The sequence below is a fragment of the Notolabrus celidotus genome, chromosome 10, assembly GCF_009762535.1.
Source record: "Notolabrus celidotus isolate fNotCel1 chromosome 10, fNotCel1.pri, whole genome shotgun sequence".
Taxonomy (NCBI): domain Eukaryota; kingdom Metazoa; phylum Chordata; class Actinopteri; order Labriformes; family Labridae; genus Notolabrus; species Notolabrus celidotus.
This window is the reverse complement of record NC_048281.1, coordinates 12,401,480-12,416,479: the sequence shown is the minus strand read 5'-3', so window position 1 is coordinate 12,416,479 and position 15,000 is coordinate 12,401,480. Positions and strand designations below refer to the sequence as shown.

Here is a 15,000-nt window from a genome sequence, read left to right as displayed (position 1 = left end):
GTGTGTGTGTGTGTGTGTGTGGTGTGTGTGTGTGTGTGTGTGTGTGTGTGTGTGTTGAATTATGCACAGATGAGAACACAGGCTGAGGATTCCCTGAGTGTGTGTGTCTGAGTTTAATCCCCCTCCTGTTATTTCAGTCTGCAGGACAGCCCCTGATCCGCTGTGTGTGTGTGTATGTGTGTGTGTGTGTGTGTGTGTGTGTGTGTGTGTGTGTGTGTGTGTGTGTGTGTGTGTGTGTGTCCTGCATACTGAGGACTCATGTTAAAGGTCAGAGGTCGCCATGTTTCCTCAGACAGCTGCAGGCTGTGTTGTGTTGTTGTTACAGTTGTTGTGTGTTCTCTCTGATGGTTCATGTGACGGTCAGTACAGGTGACACATGTTCACCTGTACTTCTCAGCGTCTCACACACACAGCTTCCTCCTGTGTGTGTGTGTGTGTGTGTGTGAACAGTCATCATGTCAGGAGAACAAAGCTGTAGTCACATGGTGATATTATAGACCATGATGCATTGCTGTTTATTAAACCAGATAATAAAGTAACTCAATTAAAACAACCATAAATATGTACTGAATGAAAACACACACTTGAGTACAGCAGAGACTCTAATGCAAACATCGGAGGTAGAAATATAACTCTGAACATGTATAGAGAGCTGTAGATTCCTGTATGTGAGACCTGGTCTGGTCTTCCAGGCTCTCAAAGGGTTTAAACCTGTTGCTGTGTGAAGACTTCTTCACCTGTGCTGGTCACCTGTCTTAGATCGAAGAGTGTGTTCGGTCAGATCGGCGCCTCACATTGTATTAAATAAAGTGATGACGACATGATGAAGGAGAGAAGATGATAACATGAGACCTCATGGATCCAGCCCCTCCTCTCCATGTTCCCAGCATACTCAGGGTGAAACAGTAACACCAGAGGTTATATCTGACAACAGACAGGTGTTAAAAAAGTGAAGAGTATGACTGTAACCTACAGACTCCCTCCAGCACCCTGACCCTAAATGTGTGTGTGTGTGTGTGTGTGTGTGTGTGTGTGTGTGTGTGTGTGTGTGTGTGTGTGTGTGTGTGTGTGTGTGTGTGTGTGTTTGTGTTCTCTGTGTGGGTGTGTGGGTGTGTCGATGTGTGGGTTTGTGTTCTCTGTGTTCATGTGTGTTTGGTTTATTTTGATGTTTGTGTGTGTTGTTGTGTTCTTAATCTGTGTATTGTTGATCTCTGACACAGTGTGTGTTATTATGTGTTGTGGTGTTCTGACGTTGTATTGTGTGTTGTTGTATGTTGTTGATCTCTTTATGTTGATTTCTGATGCTGTGTGTTGTTATGTTGTGTTGTTGTTGTGTGCTTGTTGATGTCTATTATTATGGTGTATTGTATTGTTTTCTAACACTGTCGTTGTGTTCTAACATTGTTGTTGATCTTTAACATATTGTTTTTCAGGCGGCCTTGTTGAGTTCTAACTTGAAGTTTTGTTGTTGAGTGTTGTGTTTTAACATGTTGTAGTGTTGTAACATTGTTGTGTTGTTGTATTTTGATGTGTGTGTGTTGTTGATCTCTAACGTATTGTTGTTGTGTTGTTGTTTCAGGCGAGCTGTGATCTCTGACGTTGTTTTGTTGTGGTGTTCTGTTCTAACATTGTTGTTGTTGTTGTTGTTTCAGGCGGGCTGTGCTCTCTGACGATCGGTAAAGCTCTCCCTGAGGATGAAGGAGAGTATAAATGCAGAGCGGAGAACTCAGCAGGGAAAGCTGAGTGTTCCTGTATGGTTCTCGTGGACGGTAAGAACCTCAAACCTTCTCTCTATGAACGTTTTTATGAATGTGTGAGATTTAATAAATCTGCTGCTGAGTCACCTAGAGATGACAGGAAAAACGTGTAGCTGAGTCTCTTTCACTGTGATGGAGGTACGTCTGTGTTTGTCTGTAAGGAGTCTATAATTAGCTGACAAAGAGAAACAAAAATCTGTGATTTATAGTTTATAGTTCTAACATCTCAAAGTTTGAAACACCAGGTTTGAATCCATGTCTGAAGGGTTTGTTGGTGAAAACTTCTGATTTATTAAAATGAGACCAAACTGTAGAAAGACTATCAGACACAAACACTTCTTATGTTTCCTGATCAAACAAGGAAACGTTTAAATGTTTAGAAGCAGATCCTGACGGCAGACAGGGATCATGTTTTGTTTTGAAAGTCAGATATTGAAAGTAAAAGTCCATCTTTAAGTTACTTCTTATAGTTTGTGTAATCCTCTGAATGTTCTCAGCTCTAATCATCCTCTCCTGTGATTGCTCTGCACCCATTACAGAACAAAAAAACATAGATCTACTTAAAAAAGGTTATAAATGTTCCTCTATAAATTTTCCTCTGTGTAAAGACGTTAAATCATCATCAGCCCCGCTCTCTGCTCGTCTTACAAGCCTCACTCACAGAGCAGATAAGATGTTCAAACAACAAACACGTCCTGAAGCTCACAGCTCTGAGCAGTCTGCTCTTGTTTTGTGTCTGTTTGTAGAGCTGAGCTGTCAGCATCTCCTCTCTGCTGCTCAGAGCTGTGAGCTCTCATCCTGTTGAACAGGTTCAGGGTTAGGTTCTCTGTCTCAAAGTGGATTAAATTAAAGATCATCGTGTCCTTTAATGCAGACGCAGAGTTTATTGTTTATAAACACTGATCAGTGTAATCTGTTTATTTAAGCCGACACACTTGATCCAACACAGAATCTGAAACAGCCTGAAGTCAGAATGTGATTCTCTCCCTCTCATGTTTATATATATAGATATTATATATATATATAAAAGTCTTAATCCTCCAGTGAGCATATTACCCCCCCCCCCCCCCCCCCCCCCCGCTGGTTTTCCAGTATGCCTCAGCCGTCTCCGTCTGGTTTCCTGTCATTAAAATAAATCAACACAAACAGAGTTTTTATCGAACATCTCAGAAGGAGATTCCTGGAATCACCCATGTAAACGTTAATCTAACAGGAAGTAGAACCATCCCAGGGTTCATCCTCTGGGGATCAGAGGAGCAGCTTCTCACAGAGCTGCAGGGAGACACTGAGCCTGTTCCTGTAATCCAGGATGATAAGATCGACACGGGTCCCTCTGCTCTGTGGAAACACACGTTAGTGATTCCAACATGATGTTTGATTGAGAGTAACTGAGCTCCTCTTCACTCCTGAAGACCTTAAAGCTCACTTTGCACAGCACCTTTACCTGGTCTGTCCTGGACTTCAGTTTCTGCTGACAGGTTCTGTTTGTAGAATAAAGTTTAAAAATTCTCAAATGTTTGTGTTCATAACCAGATGGTGAGACGATGGAACCAGACCAACAGGTACATAAACTCTGGATCTGAGAGAATCATACAGCAGATGTGATCTCTATTTACAGAGTCCTCATGAAGGACATATACTCAGGGTCTGGATGAGAAGTGTTCTGGTCTCTGTCTGTAGTCTGAGTAGTATCGACCAATCAGGTGTCAGCGGGAAAAACAGTCTGTACGGAGAGCAACAGCAGGAGGAACACAGCTCAGTGTAATGACATTATCTGGAAACTAAACAGCAGTCAGATATCAGAGCCCTCGTGTGAAGCTGTTTTTCATTATTTATCTTACTTTCTTCTTGACAAACAAAAACGTACTCATTGTTTCCTCTCTCTCTCTCTCTCTCTCTCTCTCTCTCTCTCTCTCTCTCCTTCTCTCTCTCTCCATCTCTCTCTCTCTCCGTCTCCCTCCCTTCTGCAGACCCCTCAGAGAACTCTCCGGCTGACAAGAAGTCGAAGAAGGCGACTCCGACCTCAGAGAGTGAGTTTCCAAAATATGCAGCAGCCTCTTTCCTTTTGTCCCAATATGGAGCTGCAGCCTGGGATCACTGGTTCCCACACACACACGCACACACACACATACACACACACACACACACACACACACACACACACACACACACACACACACAGCTTTTATTTTAGAGCAGCTCTGTGTATCATTGAAGTCATCACTGTCAGATTATTCCTCCTCCAGAATTGTAAACTGCTCCTCTCCACATGAGGACTTCATCTTCCATCAGCCCCTCAGCATCCTGTGTGTGTGTCCGTGTGCGTGTGTGTGTGTGTGTGTGTGCGTGTGCGTGTGCGTGTGCGTACTAGTCTATTTGCTGTGTTGACTCAGGTTACAGGTCTCTGGCTGTCGGACGCTGAGTCATGTTTGTATAGATTGTTTGTAGCTCTCCGCTCATCGTCAGCCAGATAACTGAGACCGTCGCACCGTGTCCTAACAGAGAGAGATGGTCCATTAAGCACTTCAGTAAAGTCTCATGAGTCTAAAGTCTGTTTCTGGATTCCGGGTGTTTAAGGGTTAATCTGTCCTCCTGTGGATCTTTGTGTTCAGTATCTAGCAGAGTCAGTGCAGCTGTGTAGTTCTCTTCAACTCCTCCTGTGTGTGAGCAGAGCTCAGGCTGCTGATGGTCGACAGCCTGCTCCTCATGAGAGTGCCCCTTGTTGGTCACCTGAAGTCTTAGACTGAGGAGTGTTTTCAGTCAGAGCAGCTCCACAGTTTATTCTTTCAAACAGTCACAGCTGTTTCTTTAAACGCATGATCACAACCTAACAAGGGAGAAAAGTGGTGCTGCTAGTCTGTTTCCCAGCATGCTTTGCACAGTGGAGCTATGACTTGCTTCTTCATCTTCTGGTGAAATCCCTCTCTCTGCGTCCCGTACTGGTTTACTAGTTTCTCCTGTGTTTAGAACTCAGCAGCTGTTCAGATGACGTAGAGGTTTCAGAATGAGCCTCGTACTTTAAGATACGTAAACAGAGACCAGAGACCAGAGACCGGCTGCAGGCGTCTGAGAGGCTAGTGTTCTCTATCTAACTCTGAATGCCTCAATAACACACCTCAGCATCTCTTCACTGACCTCATCCTTCATTCAGACCATTAGCTTCTTATCAGCAGTCACAGCTGTAATCACAGACTGAATTTCATGCAGCTCTGAAGAGGTCATCCATATCAGAATCATTGTCTGACCCGATGTTAGCCTCTCCTTGTGTCCGATCAGCTGCCTCTTCATTCAGCTGTCTGTAGTGAGATAAGCAGGTGTCATATAGGTACATCACCTGATGCTATGAGCTTTAAAAAGCTACCAGAACTCACTCACCAAACCCCATTTTATCACACAGAGAAGATCACACTGTGTAAGTCTGATCAGATGTGCGTGATGGGACAGCCCCAGAGGCTTCACTCTTCTCTCCTCTTCTTCTCTTCTCAGTGTTTCTTTGAGCAGATTCAATGATTGATTACTGAGAGTGCTCTCTGCTGGATAACCGGAGAAACTACTCCTTATTGTTCTCTGAGATTTCATTAAACAGTCTTATTTAAATAATGATAAATGTCTGTTTAGCAGTTAGAATATCACACGGAAGTCTCATTAGAAGGAGGATGAAAGTGGCCATGTGACGAACTGCTCCCTCGTTCAGTCTAAGATGTTTTAAAGCAGCATGTAAAGGTGGAGAGACCTCCTCAGCTCTAGTTCCTGCTTCCTGCAGCTCCACAGCTCTCCTTAGTAAGCTGATGTGGAGCCTGGGGACTTGAACTCAGGGTTCATCAGAGAGCCTCCTCTATAACTCACCTGGTCTCTGCTTCAAGCTCCTGTCAGCCCAACGTTAAACCTGATCACATGTTTACTACTGAGAACTGCAGACAGACAGAGTATGTGTATCAGTGTGTGGATCAGTGTGTGTGTCAGTGTGTGTGTATGTGTGCTGCAGTTTAATGTTTGTCTGTCTTCAGCTCTCAGTGGAAAATCTGCCTTATCTTTATGATCCAGCTCTTAATCCTCCCTGCTGTGTGTGCATGTGTGTGTGTGTGTGTGTGCGTGTGTGTGTGTTTGCGTGCGTGCTAGCATGCGTGCGTGTGTGTGTGTGTGTGTGCAGTGTGTGTGTGTCAGTTGCATACCTCAGTATTAGGTTCTGTGGATGCAGGTCTCAGGTGAACTCTGGTGTCCTGGTTGAGTTTGTGGATAATAAAAGAGAGAAGCTTGAAGTGTGTGTGTGTGTGTGTGTGTGTGTGTGTGTGTGTGTGTGTGTGTGTGTGTGTGTGTGTGTGTGTGTGTGTGTGTGTTTTTGTAGAGAGGTGGTTTTGGTGTTAGCATGAAGCTAACGTGCTAACCTCCTCTCGTGTTGGATGGAGAAGCTCACATCTTGTTGATCATTGGATGTTAAAGAGTTCAAGCTGTTCATTAAATCCAGACATCATCACGTGTCTGTGTGTAGAGTAAACTGTGAGGAGTCGTTTGAGTGTGTGGGAGTCGATCCTGGATCATCACAGTTGAAGCTAAAGTTAGCTGCTTTGTCTGTCCTGTAGGAGCTCTGTTAGCGTGGAAACGTCTCTGTTACGTTGGTACTTTCACCACCGTCCTGTAGATCTTTTAACATGACTCTATGATGACCACAGCGTCTTTTCAATGTCATGTCCTGAGACTCATTTTCAGAGAGCCAGGCTGGCATTGCTACTTGCTTCCAGTGTTTATGCTAAGCCAGGCTAAAGTTGTCCGCACTCTGACAAAGTAACTAGCATAGATGTGCTAGCTTAGTGCAGCTAATGAACCGTTGCTGTGGGGGAGAACATGCAGACTTTCCTCCCATGTGTCGTGTTTGTGATAAAGCGTTGTGGGCTAAATGCTAAAGGAATTTAGCTAGCATATTTACATGCTACATGCTAACTAACGGCAGCTCAAAAGCTAACAACCAACGTCTGTGATCATGAGACTCATAGTTCTGCATGACCATCAGCTCTTTACTGATTGTTCTTTAAAATCTACGTTAGCTATGCATCACGTTAGCATCTTAGCATATATTTTGTTTCTACCAGGATGATAAGTGCGGAATAGCACCATCATGATGTATTTTCTCACGTTATTCTCTTTTAATGGAGAAAGGTTAGTTTCCTCCTGCCTCCATTCTTTATGATAACCTAAGCTAACATTTCTGACACTCACTGAAGCATATATATCCACACAGCAGATAAGCTGTCCTTTTACAGCTTCTAAAGTGAAAGTTTTTACAACTAACTGCATCTTGGAACAACATGCTAACAGGTTAGTTTCACATGTAGCATGTAGCGCTTGGTTCCAGCTGTGTGTCATTCATTACTCCCTCTGCTCAGCTCGGAGTGTAACAGGGAGTCCTGTGCAGAGTCTAAGCAGCAGATCTGAGCTGACAGCACAGAGAGTGATGGGGAGGATGGGGGAGGACAGCGGGGGGGGGGGGGTGCAGAGCTCTTCCTCTCCCTCTCTTCCTTTTAAGGCCTGCTTTCCTCAACCGTCCCTCCTCTCAGACTTTGTTTTACTTCACCCTGCAGATTAAACTCTGCAGCTCCTTTTAAGACGCTCCACGAGGTCACGCAGAGACGGAGACACGAAGACCGAGAGAGAAAACCTCAGGCTGAGTCTGAGAGAGTCTGTGACAGGAATATATCTATGATTTAATGTTTGATAGCGTCCTGCAGACCTGTAGTCCTGGCTGCAGCTCAGCTTATCAGTTTGTGCTCGTTAGATAATGATCCTGTGTTTAATCGTTGTATGAAGTGTTACAGCCTGCAGCCTTGTTCGCTGTTAGCTGCTCTCTCTGTGGTGAGACAATCAGAAATGAAAAGTGTTGATCATCAGATGATCTGAGATTTAGCTGAGCAGCTCTTAGCATCCGACAGCCTGCTCCTTTAACTTATCGTGGACTCCAGACAAACGAGTCCTCAGTTGAGACTTCAGGCAGGTAGAGGTATCCTAAATGAGGTCCAAACATCACACTTTCTATAAAGAACAAGTCTTCCCGCTCACTCTGACACAGTTCACTGTTAACGTAAACACTGATGCTCGCTCTGACCCCAGGAGGAGGTGGGGCCTGGGTCTGTAGAAACAGGATTCAGTGATTTTTAGCTTTCGTCTCCCTGATGTTTGATTTTCACGCCGAGATCAGCTCAGAGGTCAAAGGTCACACGCTGTTTGTGTTCAGATTTAATTAAAGATGTATTTATCTTTCTGTTTGTGAAGCAGCCTGAACACACAAACACACCAGACTTTGTGTGTGTGTGTGTGTGTGTGTGTGTGTGTGTTTGTGTGTGTGTGTGTGTGTGTGTGTGTGTGTGTGTGTGTGTGTGTGTGTGTGTGTGTGTGTGTGTGTGTGTGTGTGAGTGTGTGGGTGTGTGAGTGTGAGTGTGAGTGGAAAACCGTGCCCTGAGGATCAGCTGACTCTTATTGAACATTTTGTTCTGTTGGATGGATCAGAGATATTTATTTCATCAGGAGCTCAGAGACCGGGTCAGACCCGAGTCTTGATCCACGTCAGATCTTCTTCTTTGGTTTCAGTCTGAAATAACAACACACTCATTGACTCACAGAATATGACCATCATCTGAATCTTCTAATAGATAATTGATCATGTAAAGCAGCCTCAGAGCGTTGTAGGGTAGCGTCTGTCTGTGAAGTTTAAACCCGGATTTATTGATCAGGTGTGTTATTTAAAGAGACAGTACACCTTTATTGACTCTGACTCAGGGAGAGGTTAAGACATATTTTAAAAACACAGATCATAAAGAGACAGAGTTTAATGATGGTCTGTAATCCTGCAGAGCAATAACTCAGAACATTAATATCAGATATAAACATCAGCTGTTTATGAGGTCATTAAAAGAGCTCACTGACATATTAAAGCATCAATAATTATAACTTATAACTTTAATATGTTTGATCTGTGGAGCTCTTACCTGAGGGGTTTCTGTATCTCTGTGCAGCTGGTCTCAGATCAGAAATAAAACGTGATATCAACTTTAACAGACTGAAGAACAACGTACTGACGTTTCACCCGATTCAAATATTATTACAGAAACATGTTTTCAGCTCACTGCAGAGAGCACCTTCACCTCCGCTCTCTGATCTTTCAGAGCACAGAAACATGCAGAGTACCTGTCTGTCAGTTAAAGTAGTATAAAGTTACTGTTTATATTTATTAGATTTCTCTACCTCTTTATTCTTCTTAAGAGTTTATTTTTGCTTCCTCTTCTTGTTTGTTATTAAAGACACACACAGACTCTGCTCTCTGTCACAAGTTCTCTTTATGCTGTGATGTCACACTCAGGTATGAACAGGTAGCTTCAGTACAGAAAAAGTTCCCAGCTGTCTCTCCTGTCAAACACATCTCTGCTGTGAGGTCTGTTCTGTTAGCTTAGAATCAGTGCACATGTCACAGGCTCTGGGTCCACCTGTTTCCTCTCTTTGGTGCAGGTGATTCATTAAAATGATCGTTAATTGGAAACATCATCAGTCTGATCAGCTCACCTTGGTGGAGGTCTCTGCAGGTGTGTTTGGGACCTAATCCAGTGGAGATGATGTAATCACTGTTTGAGCCAATCAGAAACCAGAGCCTGATGTTACAGGAAAGGCCAGAGGTCAGGTCTGCAGGTTCCCAATCTTTATGCTAATCTTTCATGACTTCTGCTCTGCACTTTTGTCACAAACATGATGTGTTCTAACACTATGGCTGCCATCAGGTTATAAGGATGAACTTATACTATGCTCAGCTAAGCTAAGCTAAGCTAAGCTAACTGTCGGCTGTCTGTAGCTTCAGCGTTAGCGCATATATATAAACAGGGTGTCATTAAGCTTCATCAAAGATGAGAGGAGCATTGCCCGTAGTGTTGAATTCTTCCTCTCCAGTTACTTTGTGGTTAATGATCTGAATGAAGCTGTGATAGCGCCACCTTCAGGACAGGCAAGAGTAGAAATCACTCTGTGTGAAAGAGAATCATTCATGTGTTGGTTTGAAATATGTAGAGCTGCACGTCTTCTTCTTCTTCTTCAGCCGTCAGAATAAATAAAACCTCCAGGAACTATTTCCTGCCTGCTGAGGAACTATTTTTAGAATGACCATATTTGGTCATCAGAGACGCTCGGTCTCACATTCTTCTTCTTGTCCTCCTTTTTTATGTGACCCATGAAGAAGAAGCTTCCATACATCCTGGTGTTAGAGAGGCTCTCAGTCCTCCACCAGGAGCTGCTTTAAAAACAAAAGAAGTGATCAGAGAGAGAGAGAGAGAGAGAGAGAAATACATCAGCTCTAAAGTTCAGCTCCTTAAAAGGAAAAGTCCTGACTCAGTTTAGTTCAGATTATCTGAAGCTGCTCGTCTGAACACTTTGATGAAGGTCAATAAATAAAGAACGGAGGTGTGTCAACGATGCAGCAGCTGTGACCTGCAGAGATCTCAGCATGTCCCCCTGTGTGTGTCCGGCCTGTCTCAGACCGACTCTGTGTCTGCAGGTGTTCAGGTAAACACACTCATACAGGTGTTCAGGTAAACACACTCATACAGGTGTTCAGGTAAACACAGCTGAACTGTTTCAGCTCTGTTAGTTTTGTGCAGATGTTGTTCCACAGCACGGTGACCTTCACAAGATCTTCATGCAGGTTCATCGAGAACAGAAACCTTCACCTGTCAGAAAGTCTGGATCCCAAAGACCTGGTGTCTAGAGTAGTAAACAGTGGTGCATGTGTGTGTCAGCCCGACCCTGTGATGCTTCAACATGCAGACAGCAGAGCAGCAGGAGAGAGAGGAGCAGGTCTGCAGGATGCTGCACCACCGTGAGAGACGGTGTCTGTCACCACATCTTGTCACCACATCATCTGTCAGACGGTTCACCAGTTCGATTCCCGTGTCACTGACTGTCTCTGTGTTTGTGCACCAGGTGAAGCCAGAATCAAGAAACCCACAGCCAAGACTCCTCCCAAACAAGGTGACTCACACAAACACACCTGTTTAAACAAATAAAGAAGTTGGTCTTTCAATTATTTTTGATTGATTATAAATTATTAGTTATTGATGATTAATGATTGATTATTGATCTATGCCCCCAGCCATCCCTCCTCAGATCCTTCAGTTCCCAGAGGACATGAAGATCCTGGCCGGGGAGAAGGTGGAAATCCTCTGCAAGTTCTCTGGAGCTCCGCCCATCAACTGCACCTGGCTGAAGTTCAGGAAACCAGTGAGACACACACACACACACACACACACACACACACACACACACACACACACACACACACACACACACACACAGCAGGTGTGATTGGTTAGAGTTAATGACTGTCTTGAGCAGTGACTGCTGGGAGTTTATGTCTGAGAGGAGACACGCTGCTCTAAAATTTAACACACCTGATGTTTAAACTTTATTTCACAGGAAGAGAGGAACACTGAATAATCTCCTCTTTAATCTCTGTACCTGTGTGTGTGTGTGTGTGTGTGTGTGTGTGTGCGTGCGTGCGTGCGTGCGTGCGTGCGTGTGTGGTTGCGTGCGTGCGTGTATGTGAGTGTAGATCCAGGAGGGCACGGCTGGGATCTCGTCCATAGAGAGCAGTGACAGCAGTAGTCTGTTGACCATCAGCAGCGGTCAGCAAGAGCACTGTGGCTGTTACACCATCGAGCTGAGGAACAGCTACGGCCTCCGCCAGGCTGCACTCAACCTCACCATCGTCGGTGAGACACACACACAGACACAGACACAGACACAGACACAGACACAGACACAGACACAGACACATACACATACACACAAAGACAGGTTTTATTTTTAAGAGAATAAATCAGCTTCAGTCTCATTCATGAAAAACCTGTGTCTTGTTTGTAAAGTTATACACACACACACATTGTCTATCTTTAACCCATTCCACTCCCCTCCTCAGACAAACCCGACCCCCCAGCTAAGATCCCTGCGACCTCAGACATCCGGCGTGCCAGTCTGACCCTATCCTGGTACGGTCCCACGTACGACGGAGGCAGCGCCGTTCAGTCCTACAACGTGGAGATCTGGGACTCTGTGGACCCTCAGTGGAAACACCTGGTGTCCTGTAACAGCACCTCCTACAACATACAGGTAAGTGTGTGTGCCCTCCCTGACACAGGTCAGGTCTATAGGAGGTCTCTGCTCAGGAACAGGTCACAGTTTGAAGTCTCTGTCTCCAGGACCTCCTCCCCGAACGGGAGTACAAGTTCCGTATCCGGGCCGAGAACATCTACGGAGTCAGCGAGCCGGGCGCAGAGTCTGAACCTGTGACAGTCGGGCTGGTGGACGGTGAGTAACATTAAACCACGTTACAGTTATATCCAGTCTGGATCCTCAGAGTCCTGGTCTTCAGGTCTTATTTAAGGTTTTATTTTTCTCATGAAGATCTGGTTTTAAGTCTCAGACTAAACTGCCACACATATTTTCATCAGCTTGAGGTCCCGTCACTGCCCACAGGCAGGAGGACAGACTCTTGTCATTCTGATCTGACAGATCTGAAGCTCTCTGAAGGTGTTCAGAGAGACTTTAGATCCCAGACTCCAAACTAGACCTGTTAGTGGACACACTCTGATCCGTTCCTCTGTGGAGCTGTCTGAGGCTCTGAGGTGGATCTGCTGTGGTTTGAGACGTTGATGTCGCCCTGTCACTTCAGAGAAAGTTAACCAGAATATAATCGCTGTTGTTGTGTGCTCCTACTGCACATGCTCAGTAGCAGCAGCTGTTGTTGTTGTGCAGTCAGTATTTAGACTGATAGAAGAGGAGGATCAGATTCACGCTGGACGCACCTGAAAACAGAGAAGAGTTCAGCTCCTGTGAAGTCAGATCAAAGAGTTCAAATCTACAGTCTATGAAAGAGTATCATTCACATTAGAACATCCCCAGGCTACTAAACTAAACTAAGTTAACTAAACTAAACTAAGTTAACTAAACTAAACTAACTTAACTTAACTAATCTTAACTAAACTAACTAAACTAAACTAAGTTAACTAAACTAAACTACGTTAACAAAACTAAGTTAACTAAACTAAAATAAGTTAACTAAACTAAACTAAACTACGTTAACAAAACTAAAATAAGTTAACTAAACTAAACTAAACTAACTTAACTTAACTTAACTAAACTAACTTAACTAAACTAACTTAACCAAACTAAACTAAACCACGTAAACTAAACTAAGTTAACTAAACCAAACTAACTAAACTAAGTTAACTAAACTAAACTAACTAAACTAAACTAAGTTAACTTAACTAAACTAAACTAAACTAAGTTTACTAAACTAACTTAACTAAAATAAGTTAAACTAAACTAAGTTAACTAAATTAAACTACGTTAACTAAACTAAACTAACTTAACTAAACTACACTAAGTTGACTAAACTAAGTTAACTAAACTAAACTAAGTTAACTAAACTAAGTTAACTAAACTAAACTAAGTTAACTAAACTAAGTTAACTAAACTAAACTACGTTAACTAAACTAAACTAACTTAACTAAACTACACTAAGTTTACCAAAACACAACTAAGTTAACTAAACTAAACTAAGTTAACTAAACTAGGTTAACTAAACTAAACTGAGTTAACTAAACTAAACTAAGTTAACTAAACTAAACTGAGTTAACTAAACTAAACTAAGTTTACTAAACTAAGTTAAACAAAACTAAGTTAACTAAAGTAAACTAAACTAAACTAAACTAAGTTTACTAAACTATATTAAACTAAACTAAGTTAACTAAAGTAAACTAAACCAAGTTAACTAAACTAAAGTGAAGCTTCAGTGTGAGACTAACTGAACTAACTGTGTGCTGTTGGTCTGACAGATAACCAGGAGGAGGCCGAGGAGGAGGACGATGGTACGACTTCCTGTTTACATTCTATCAGCTGATTAACTTCACACAAGTAACACACACCACAGCTCTGCACTAACACAGTAACAAAGCAGAGAGAAAAGAGGAACAGGAGCTGACACACACAAAGACACACACACATACACACACACTCACACAAAGACACACACACATACACACAAACACACACACACTCAGAGTCAGTGTATCATACTTTAACACACATCAGGTCACATGATCCATCTGCTGTCAGCTGACCTTTGACCTCTCTCGTGTCAGACTCGGAGAAGGAGCCGGACTACAGGGACGTGACGGTCAGAGCAGACATGAAGGTGAAGGAGCTCTATGACGTGGAGGAGAGGCTGGGAACGTAAGACTCCGCCCAATCACACCTCACCCACAATGCACCTCTTCTGTTGTTATTGTGTATAAACAGAGAGTGTACTGCTTTGTCACTTAAACACACACACACTGCTCACACACACACTCTGCTCAGTCTGACTGCACGAGGCCTGGAGCTGCAGATCTCTCAGGTATCCCAAAGTTGGTTATCACCTGAGGGCTGCACTGAGCACGCTCAGAGAGGGGGAGGAGTTTACAGCATCATTTGATACTTCATCACAACGAGAACCTCATCAATACTGTATAAACATAACGAGTTTGTGTCTGTGTGTCTCTCTCTCAGGGGGAAGTTCGGTCAAGTGTTCAAACTGGTGGAGAAGGCGACGAAGAAGGTGTGGGCAGGGAAGTTCATCAAGGCGTACTCTGCAAAGGAGAAGGAGAACGTGCGGCAGGAGATTGGTATCATGAACAGCCTCCATCACCCCAAACTGGCGCAGTGCATCGACGCCTTCGAGGGCAAGTCCGACATCGTCATGGTGCTTGAGATGTACGTGAGGATTCCCTGAACTCAAACACAGATATCTGATTTATCATCGTCCCTATAACCTTCGAAGAGCCGATAAATGCTCCGATTATTTCAGTTTAATCTTTAAGTTAAAGAGAAAACGTTGTTTTCAGTTCGTCCTGAATCAGAGAGCTCACAGGAGCTGGAGGAGAGATGATTCAGCCTGTTAGGGAGGAGATCATTCACAAACCTCACTGAGTGACTGTTAAAGTCCATAAAACCTTTAGATAATAATGATATTAATGTACTGATGGAGTTTTAAGTGTGTCATTTAGGAATGTGAACCTGCAGTTTTCAGAGTCTGATCAGGAAACAGACAAGATGTTGTTACTGCTGAACTTGGGGGAACAGCTTCAGGCCAACTATGAGAGGAATTTGACTGCAGCTATTTCCTGTCTGATAAATATAGAGCCAACGGAGAGAACACACACACACACACACACAC

At 43.6% G+C, this 15,000-nt stretch overlaps 1 protein-coding gene across 1 annotated transcript in view; it reads left to right on the top strand.

The window, feature by feature from the left end:
* mylka (myosin, light chain kinase a) overlaps positions 1-14,556 on the top strand; it is a 54,692-nt gene extending 40,136 nt beyond the window's left edge. Inside the window, 10 exon segments of the mRNA XM_034694013.1 lie at positions 1,653-1,769; positions 3,728-3,787; positions 10,710-10,757; positions 10,879-11,006; positions 11,338-11,497; positions 11,704-11,894; positions 11,984-12,092; positions 13,622-13,654; positions 13,928-14,018; positions 14,334-14,556. Of these exon segments, the coding sequence (XP_034549904.1) occupies positions 1,653-1,769; positions 3,728-3,787; positions 10,710-10,757; positions 10,879-11,006; positions 11,338-11,497; positions 11,704-11,894; positions 11,984-12,092; positions 13,622-13,654; positions 13,928-14,018; positions 14,334-14,556 (1,160 nt within the window).
* Positions 14,557-15,000: the final 444 nt, after the last annotated feature.